At 41.6% G+C, this 10,382-nt stretch overlaps 1 protein-coding gene across 1 annotated transcript in view; it reads right to left on the bottom strand.

Moving 5' to 3' along the window:
- Nucleotides 1–842: 842 nt before the first annotated feature.
- Nucleotides 843–10,382, bottom strand: part of LOC108298424 (ropporin-1B-like) — a 13,867-nt gene continuing 4,327 nt past the window's right edge. Inside the window, exons 2-6 of the mRNA XM_017521098.2 lie at nt 8,650–8,768; nt 5,688–5,805; nt 4,215–4,376; nt 1,849–2,021; nt 843–1,053 (exon numbers count right to left, since the gene is read on the bottom strand). Of these exons, the coding sequence (XP_017376587.1) occupies nt 990–1,053; nt 1,849–2,021; nt 4,215–4,376; nt 5,688–5,805; nt 8,650–8,765 (633 nt within the window). The 5' untranslated portion in view covers nt 8,766–8,768 and the 3' untranslated portion in view covers nt 843–989. The remainder of the gene's footprint in view (nt 1,054–1,848; nt 2,022–4,214; nt 4,377–5,687; nt 5,806–8,649; nt 8,769–10,382) is intronic.

Below are 10,382 nucleotides of genomic sequence, written 5' to 3'. Positions count from 1 at the left end.
ATGCATATAACATAAGATGATTTTTTGAGCAAAAGCAACTTTTAAGAGGGGACAGTATTACAAATAGAAGGAACTGACTCCTGACAGTTCTTGGCACACCTGACATTAAGAACCATAATCACAGACTGTAAATCTCAACTGTTTCCTTTGAGAAAGGAAAATCTTTAAGACATTGTCAGAAGGACTTAGGCTCATGTAGGGGATCTTCTCTAGTGGGTTCCATGATATCTGTATATGGTCTCAGAAAAGTCTGTTGACATTGACACTTTCTAATACTGTTAGTTCTTCTCGAAGCCATTTGTGTGAAAGTGATTTATGTTCATATCTTATCTTAGCATTAGACTGTGAGCTCCCTGAAGGCAGAATTCAGATATTATTTATTTGTATGTGCTCAGAAACATGCAGAGTTCCTGGCATGTTGCCAGGTTTAGCAAAAAACGAAACAAAACATGTTTGTTGTTTGTCTGAAATTCAAATTTAACTGGGTGTCCTGTATTTTTTCTGGCAAGCCTATTCTTGGCACATAGCTAACCTCAATAAATATTGATGAGTGAGAGGATGAATGAATGACTAGCACAGTACAAACAAATGGAGAAATAAACTCTTAAAAACTTCAATTGACCACATAAAGGACACTCATCTAAATGATGCCTAACAATCACAGAACAACACACTGTCTGGTTAACATTCTACCTTTTAAAATCTGACTGTCTGACTTTGATTGGAGATGCATTTTCTATCCATGCTTTGTCAGCCCCTTTTACTCAGTGTCCACGTGGGAGGAATACTAATCTGGTAATTAACGTGTTTTGTTCCAACAATTTCACATCTTAATTTATACATTTCTGACTTCATATGTTTCTTTAATTGTTTATTAGTGTGTACCAGTTGTACAAGAAAATTGATTTTGGAGGGTATATGGGTTTCAGTCATTCTGAAGTACAGTCATCTCTGTATCTTCCCTTAAAATTGCCAAAATTGTGCTTTTACTACAGCCAAACCCTGGGGTTTTGGGTAAAGTCATTCACTGTGATTATACCATCAGGACCAATTCTGTTTGGAAAAAGGTTTATCTACAGTTAGTTCATTGACAGTTAAGAAAGACAATATACAAACAACTCTCTCATTTCAAATTCTGCTGTTGATCCTTTTTCTCTTAACTTTGTTTTTTTCTGAGCCAGGCTCTGGCTCTGTCATCCAGGGTGGAGTAAGTGGTGCAGTCTTGGCTCACTGCAACCTCTACCTCCTGGGCTCCAGCCATCCTCCCAATTAAATAGTACAGGCACACATCACCACACCCAGCTATTTTTAGTAAAGACCGGGTTTCACCATATTGCTCAGGCTGGTCTTGAACTCCTGAGCTCAAGCCGTCTACCCATCCTGGGATTACAGGTGTAAGCCACCATGCCCAGCCTCCTTTTCTCTTTACCCTTGACTGCCTGCTCCTCTTCCTCCTCCTGCTCCACTTCTGTTCCACTGGTCATAGCGAAGAGTGAGTCAGAGGTACTAGGGGGGCTTATAAAGACACAGATTCCTAGGCCCCACCCCTAGAGTTTACGATTCTGTAGGTCCAGGGTATAGCCTGAGATTCTGCATTTCTAACATATTCTCGGGTGCTGCTGCTGTCACTACTGCTGGTCTCAGTAGCACCCAAGGAATTATTGTCCTATATACTTCTTTTCCTTCCTCTTCTTCCCTTTCCCCTTTTCTTTCAGATCCATATTTCATGTTCCTCACAATACTTTTCTGTTCCCAGAGCAGTAAAATATAATAATCTCGCTCTATCTTGGGCCACTAGATTTGTTATCCTGGTATTCTTTCACCTCTCCTTTGTAAAAGTTAACTTACACTTCCTGCTCAATGTAGCTTAGCATCTGGCTGACATGTGATGCAGAGATCTCCCTATCCACTTTGGCAATATACGTGTAGAGAAATTGGAACATGCTGAAAGGTATCCGGGGTGGCCCACCATCATGGTCACATAAGACCTCACACACTATCTTGAGAGTTTTGGTGATAGTCTATAAAAGTTAGATAAAATGAGGAGAAAGTTACTTTTCCAGGCAATAGTCCTGAGATCTGTTTAGATACAAGAAAGAAAACAAAAATATTGCTCTTATAAAATGGAGTGGGAACAATTTAAGACTCTAGAAAGCTTGAAATTTTTACATTCAAATGTCACTAATTCATTCTAAAAAATATTAAGTATTGCGTGTGTTTATTTTATTCAGAGGTAGGTCTGAGGGTATCTCAGAGGAAGCAGAGAATTGAGGATAGAATCACAGAATGTCAGCGGTAGAAGAACCTCATATAACATTTAATCCCACCTCCCTGTTTTAGAAGGAAAGTAAAAAGATACAATTCACCTCACGGTTTCCCCTCTGCAGTTTGGGAGACAGGTACAGCAGAGGAAATCTAGCATCTACACAGTGGGCTAAGTAGAGGGAGGGTTGGAAATTGACTTTCCAAGTCACTCTTTGTTACTGTGAGGTATGGGGATAAGGGAAGGATTTAGACACATCACTAACTGGTGAGGGCTGTGAAGTAAACCACCAGAGCCAGGGAGCAGATAGGTGAGCCTGACAGAGACTCAAGGAGGCCCTGGACACCACTGAGAACTGAAATGAGCCAGTGGGGGAGGCATCGTCAGGTTTTCACCAATCTGGGAGAGATGAGACCAAACACTTTAGTTGCAAGCAGCTATTGACAGAGAGATGGGCACTGCCATGGAGACCAGAGATGCTAGAGAAGACTGAGGATATGGGAAACCCTTCACTTGACTGTTCTGTGGTCCTAGAGTCACCTCTCTCTGTCTACATTCAGCTGCCAGCTTGGAGAAGAGAGCACGGTGAAGAAAAACCTGAAACACCAGGAAATTTACCTTTAGGCTGTTTCAGTTACTGCATTAGACTAAAATTTCAGGACTAGACTGAATTTATTTATTTTCTTATTTGACCCTTTGTGGGTGAGGTAGACCAAGAAGATCAGAATTAATTACAGATAAAATTTTAAAGGTACATTTCCCCCAAAACGTCTCCAAATGTGGGGTGAAAAAATCTGTAACCCTATGAGAATTTAACAAAATAAATCCACTTTCTTCTCATTTGTGATTTTTCCCAGTCCTGATTGAAAACTCATAGGCCTCTGCTGCTAACTTTCCTTTCCTCCTTGGAGGATAGTGATTTATTCAGTATATAAATGCTATAAAGGACAATGAAGAAAAAAAGAGCCACAAATGTTCTTTTGTTTACTTCTCTCTAAAGAAATGATTATTCTGAAGGCTGTAGGGGAATCTATAGGAAAAGTTGGGCTACAATATTTCCGCTATATTTCTCAGAAACAAAACTGTCAAATATGCATTCCACGCATATTTGAGAAGAACAAGATGATGTTTAGAAATGCTGAATGATTCGAACTACCTTTTCATACCATTTGGTTTTGGCAGAGGCAACTACTCTCTCAAAAAACTTCAAACTTGTATGTGTCTCAGGGATTCTACTAAAAAACCCCATTTTTGATTCATTTTAAGTGATTTTAACAATGTTTAACAATGGAAGTCCACATATAAGATACTCAGGCTTTCAATATCTATACATATAAACTGATTTCAGAATCTTTTGCTTCAGAACAGCAAAATGTCTTTTCCAATACCAAACAAGTCAAATTTGGAAAAGGTGTGAATCCGTATGAACATCCTGCATCCATGGAGACGCCATGACTAAATTCAGAAATAGTCACGTCTCTCCTTTTTTTGTTTTCTTATGCCTGAGTTTTGCATCCAATTCTGTCTATTACACAGTAGCTTTCTATAAGATTGTACCCCTTTTTAAAAGTGTCTATTGATATATATATATTCTAGGTGTCTGGAAGTCTTTTTCTACAGCTGGCTTTTGGTTGTCTCTGGGAATATGAATGGAGGGAGTGGAGTTAAAATAAATCTCAGGGCAATATTCATAAATAATCCAAAGCTACACTATAGTCAGCTCTTCCTAGAGTCTGATGATAGTGTTTCCCTCTCTCTCTCCTCCTCCTAACTCCTGCTTCTGCCTGGGAAGCACTGAAATGACCTTGATTTAGAGAGGAGAAGGACAAGATGAGAAGAGGCATGTTTATCATCAGCTCTGGAGAATAGACACTGTGTACAGATGCACTGCCCTTCCAGGCCCAGAGGGAGATTTCCCTTTCAGGAACAAAAAACCATCAAGCTAACTTACAACTCCCAGAGCACTGGAAGCGAGGGCTAAAAATTTGAGCCACTCAATCTCCTCCGTGAAGCGACCCACGTTCATCACACTATTAAACAGATCTGTTGGAAGATTCAGTGCCTTCCACATCTGGGCCAGCTCATCTGCACGGATGATCAGTCTGCTGGTAACCTGCAGGGCAGGAGACAGACACAACACAGAGGATGTGGGAGAAGTTGAGACAAGACCCTGGGGAACACCCTGCCCCCAGGCCAGGTCCACATCTCCCAATACATGGCAAGGGGCGGGAAGGGGGTGTTAGGAAGGTACAAGATGGCTCTCTGTGGCAGTTATCTTTGCAAATCTCAGTGCTGAAATATAATATATTAATTTTTAAACTTTAGGTGTCAGAATTGTGCAAAAGATACACATTTATATTTTAATTTCTTATGATGCTTTTATCTGCTATCATATTCCTAAATTGTTTTATTCCTTATGTGACAAATAGAACAGTCTGAAAACAAAACCAAGAGGTAGAGTGCTTACCTGAGACCACTAATTAATGGTAAAACCAGAGCAAGACATAGGTCTGTTTCTTCCTCATTGCACTGAGTTCTTAGCTGTAGACCTCAAGTGCATCCCTTGTGCTTTCCCAGGAATGATATGGGGTATGTGGCTGACCCATGGGGATCTGGTCTGGATGCCTTTTGTTGCTTGATCCCGGGTACTTCAGAACTCTGTCATGATCACTGCGCAAGGTACTTGGTGGATAAAGTGCAAGAGGGTGAGTGGTTGCTGTCCACCAGTGCAGCAAGGGCACAGATGCCCAATGACGTGCTCCAACACCTTTCCTGACCCTCTGATTCTAGTGAAATGCTAAGCCTCTAGGACCAAGGAAGTTGGCCAAGCCAGTCCTAAATCACCCAAAGCCTCTCTATCCTGGATCATAAAGCAGGGTATGATGATGCCAACCATATTTCCTGGTAATTGGCCAAACCACAAAGTTTCTCAAGCCGGACCCTCCTCGTGCATCCATTCACCAAGCAGCTCCCGGGATGATGTGGCTGTGAAGAGGCTTACAGCCTCTCCCTAAGAGCTAAAAACTATGTCTGGACCTGGGATAGTTGGGGAGCTAAAATATGCCCTTCCCCAAACTGTGACTGGCATCATATTTTGGTCTTGATCAGGAAGGGAGACACTGCTGAGTGACTGAGGACCTGCACTTTTCTGGAGAGATGGGATTAGCATTGCATTGAACCCCTGTACATTCTGCCAGCTTCAAGGAAATCTGGGATGACCCCCACCAACGACTCAGCCCACAGCCTATTTCAAAATTATCCCCATTTCTCTAAGGGAAGATTTACTTTCAGTCCATGGTTTAGTGCATTTTATGGTGGTTCTAAGTGGTCAGCTGACTGGCAGAAGAACAGTGGGCTTTTGTCTGTACCCACCCAGCCTCAACACTGTCCCTACATTCCCTCAATGCTGCAGCAAGGCCCTTACCCGAGAATGCAGGGTCTTTAACAGCTCAGGTGTTAATTCTGCCCAGTTACACAAACTGACTTGCTCAGACTGCTCTCTCACCGGAGAACTCTCTCCACGGCACACGGCCTCAAAATAACTACAAGAAAAACAGTCAGAGAGTAGGAGGAGCATCCTGTACACCAGTGGCCTCTGGCTGTTCTAGCAATCCTTCCCCCTTTTTCTGAGGGAAGAAGGTAGAGAAGGGAACCGTTGTTAAGTGGCTTCTGTGTGTCAGTGTGTTTAGTTCATTTACATCTGGGAAAAGCCTGAATGTGTTACTTTCCTCTTAGGGCATAGAGAATGCTTTGAGAATACAAAGCTTTGTTCTTCTCTAAGGATGAGGAAGAACCAAAAGTTTGGATATGTAATTATCTGGAGCATATTGGGGTCAAGTTTTTTGTTTTTTTTTTCCAGTCATAACTGAGTGTTTAGTACCCACAGATAGATAATATATTACATATGTACATGTAATCTTGGGAAGAGAAGTTGGAAGAGAACTAAAGTAATGTACATAAGAAAGGGGAAGACAGCACAGGAATGGTGGTGAAGGCCTGTAATCCGGTGACTTTGGAGGCTGAGGCTGGAGGACCACTTGAGCCCAGGAGTTTGAGGCTGCAGCAAACTGTAATTGTGCCACTACACTCCAGCCTGGGTGACACAGTGAGACCTCCACCTGTGAAGAAACAAAAAAGGAGGGAAGGGGAAGAGATGGAAGTGTCCTAGGGGTGAATCTGGAAGGGTTTCTGGCTGGAGATGGTGAGACTCGGGGCTTCAAGAGGGAAGGGAGACAGGGTTGGCAGGGCACTGTGCGAGGCTCAGGAGAGAAGACAAGCCAAAGAAGGTTTGAGATGATCTTAAGTTACGTGGGGCCTGTGAACGAAAACTGTTTATCTTCCCTCAAAATTTTCAGTCAAATCTGCCTGCTCCTCAATATTTTATGGAGTGGACTTTGTTTTGGGGCAATGTGGAACAAGTACGGAGTTCTGTTTCAGCATTGATATAAGATGAAAAGAGGCTGCCTGCAGCAGCGAAACGGACATGAGCCGTTGACATGGGTCACCAGTGCTGTATGGCAGGGCCTGTCTCCATCAAAAGCCTGGTTATTGATGATCCGTGAACCACAAAGTTTTTGTGTTGTAACACATGCCCACCAGAGGACAAGTAAGTACCTGTTCTGACAATGGCTGATCAGAGGTTTCTTTGTTGACAACACATATGTAGGGAATTTCTTACTTGCAATGAATTAAATACATATTTTGTCTGGGAAATACTTTGTAGAAGTTTTATTCTCTAAAATGCTACAGGTTTTAAGAAAATCACATAAAACCATCTGAGAGGTGCTTTTCATGTCTGGATAGAATGGAGCGGCTCTTAGGTCATGCTCTCCTTTTTCATTGTGGTTAAACTACAAAGTTTTCGTGGATGTCTAAAAAATTTATAGCATTGATACAATATGCAAGCAAGGAGGCTACAATAGTGTAATGCCTTCTTACCTCAATGTCAGGGACAATACTAAGCAATGTCATTTTGTTTGCTATAAAACAGCAGCACAAGAACAATGAAATGGATTTGAAACTAATGTATAAGAAAAAGTCTATCTATCTGACTATGCCAAAGTAAATTAGTCTTCTGATGCTAAAGTTCAATCTTAGAGGCAATATATGAAATTTATAAAGGAAAACTAAACAGGGCTCATTACTAGGCAAAGCAGCCCCAGTTATGTTTCTTTTTATGAGCACCACTGACTTGTGTTCCTTGTAATTGCAAAGCTACATCCTAATCTAGCCCAGGAACTCGACAGCACTGGCTCAGAGACTCCGAAAGGCCCCTCTAAGGTGACATTTTGTGTCTTCTCAAAGGTGTCCACACTTTCTCCCTACCATCTGCACAGTGCACTCACTCACAACCTCAGGCTGAGGGCATCTTCGTTTCCCCAACTAACTGGCTTTCTGTCAACAGCCTCCCTTACTCTCCCTTTCCCACTGAAACCCTACTAAGCAAGGAATCATCAAACAGTAAAAACAGCCTGAAAATGGTCTGTGAGGTCTAGTGATCTTCCAACTACTCCCTCAAGTCCTGGTTCCCCAGCTTTAAGCAGGCAAGTTTGTCTAAGAAGCAATTTCACAGCTGAGAGGCTTTCTGTGGAAAGCTGCTTCAAGCCTGGCTGGCAGAGATTGCTGTGTAAGCTCCATCTACTGAGCAGCCTCTGGAGGTCCCTCCTGAAAGAAGGCACCCGTGTTTAGTGTTTGAGGCGCACTGTTTTCAGCCATGCCTGAGGACCACAACTCTCTGCTTGGCCTTTCTCCAAAATGCAGCGTGTACTGTGTAGACATCTTGATGTTGGCAGAACAAGTCAGTTCAGAGAAACACTAAATAACAATAATTTCCTCAAAACAAGTTACAAAGTATCTTTGGTTAGGTCCAAGTATGAGTTTTAACAGCAGAAGAGGCAGTGTCTCTTTAAAGGGGTGAACTAGCTGGACTGGTCCCACTCAATCCACCTAGGGCTGTAGCTTCCCTTCCCAGGCTGCACTGCTGCCATCCAGTGGTGAGAAAACGAAGAAAAAGCAGATGAAGCTTTGGAGATTACAGCTCTTCTTTCCACCGGGACTGGGAAAAGCAGTGCAGGGAGGAGGTGGGTGTGCATATGCTGGTGTCACACGATCATCTAACTCTACTTGCCCCAGGACACGGCCTATTGACCTGGCGTCCTATTTGTCAATCTGGCTCGCTTAGGGGAGGCATCCCATCCTCACCCAGTTAGATGTAGTATCTATGTGTTGATTTTAAAGCATCAAAGCAATGTGAGGGCAAAACCCACAAAGATGATGCTATTTAGTCCCGACCCTGGCTTCAGCCATGACAACCTCCGCGGTTGTCCAGGACCCTTTCTCCTGGCCGGTCCTCTAAGGAGGGGTGAAGGCGAGAAAGGAGCACCTACTCGACCCCAAACTGGAGGAGGTCCTGCGGCTGCGCCAGGATGGCGGCTCTGGCAAACTTCTTCAGCATTTCCGGCAGCTCCGGCGGGATGCATCTTTGCTCATCTGTTTGGGCCATTTTCTTTTATTTGGATGGAAAGGAGGATAAAATAATGATTAATTTTAGACTTTGCAAAGTATTAGAAAACTTATAACGGTAATATAACCACTAAATCTTTAGAGAGGAAAAAATGAATTTTTTTAGAAAACAAAAAACATCAATCAAAAAGAAGGCAAGAAAGGAGCAGAGAAGACATAGGAAAAGTGGACAAATAACACAGTAGGAAATAGTGCGTACATATTGGTAATCACAATAAAAATAAACGGGCTTAAATGTGCCAGTTAAAATATAGGTATAGGTACACCTGAAAAAAAAAAAAACAAAGACACAGAAAGACTCAAGGTAAAAAGGGTTTAAATAAGTAAATAATAACCGATAATACCAGGCAAAAGATGCTTTAAGGCAAAATGCCTTAAACTAATACCAGGCAAAATATACTTTAGGGCAAAATGGACAATTAGGAATAAAGAGGGTCACTACATCATGATGAAAGCTTTAATTGTTAAGACAATAGCAACAGTTCTCAATGAGTAATGCCACAGACATCCCTGTGGTGGAGTCTCACCATGGTAGGTGGAAAAGCAATATATTGTTTATGGTGGCATATGTGTAATATTACAAAAAAGAGTAAGGAATGATAAATACAAATTCAGAATGGTGGTTACCCCTGGTGGAGGAGGGAGAGGGTTGTCATTAGGGAGATACAAGGGTCTTTGGACTATTAGTAATGTTCTATGTTTTAAGCTGGATGGTTGCTGCCTGGATGTTTGTTTTGTTATTTTTATACTTATATTGTGTATTTAGTTTTGTAGGTATGAAATATTTCATAATTTAAAAAGTTACTCTTTTAAGTTGTTTCTGATGACTTTTCACACCATTTTATCTGTCAAAGGGCCGGACTTTATTTGCTCATATTGCCTGCACATATATAAATATATATTCTTTGTGTTAGAAATACATAACATTTGCCATTTTAACTGTATTAAATGTATAATTCAGTGGCATTAAGTACATTCTCATTGTTGTGCAACCATGACCACCATCCACCTCCAGACCTTCTTCATCTTCACCAGCTGAAATTCTGTACCCATTAAATACTAACTCCCAATTCTCCTTCCCCACAGCTCCTGGCAACCACCATTCTTGTAGCTCCGTGAATTTCACTATACTATCATATAGAATCATATGGCATATAGTATTTGTCCTTTTGTATGTGGTTTATTTCACTTAGCACAATGTCTTCAAGGTTCTTCATGTGGTAGCATGTGTCAGGATTTCCTTTTCCTTCTGATCCATCGTCAGATGCGTTATCTATTGCACCCCTGGTCCTGAGCTGAGAATTTCTTTGTTCTTAAGGCTGAATAATATTTTGTTGGATGTATCACATTTTATCCATTCATAAGTCAATGGACATTTGGATCATTTCCACCTTTTAGCTATTGTGAATAATGCTGCTATGAACATAGGTGTACAAATGTGTTCAAGTCCTTGCTTTAAATCGTGTTGGGTATATATACCCAGAAGTGGAATGGATGGATCATATGGTAATTGTATTTTAAGTTTTTGAGGAACTGCCATACTGTTTTCCACAGTGGCTGCACCATTTTCTGTGTCCATGTATTTTGACAGGATCTT

The sequence above is a fragment of the Cebus imitator genome, unplaced genomic scaffold (assembly GCF_001604975.1).
Source record: "Cebus imitator isolate Cc_AM_T3 unplaced genomic scaffold, Cebus_imitator-1.0 Scaffold958, whole genome shotgun sequence".
NCBI lineage: Eukaryota > Metazoa > Chordata > Mammalia > Primates > Cebidae > Cebus > Cebus imitator.
The sequence above is the reverse complement of the archived record's forward strand: the minus strand, read 5'-3'. Positions and strand labels throughout refer to the sequence as shown.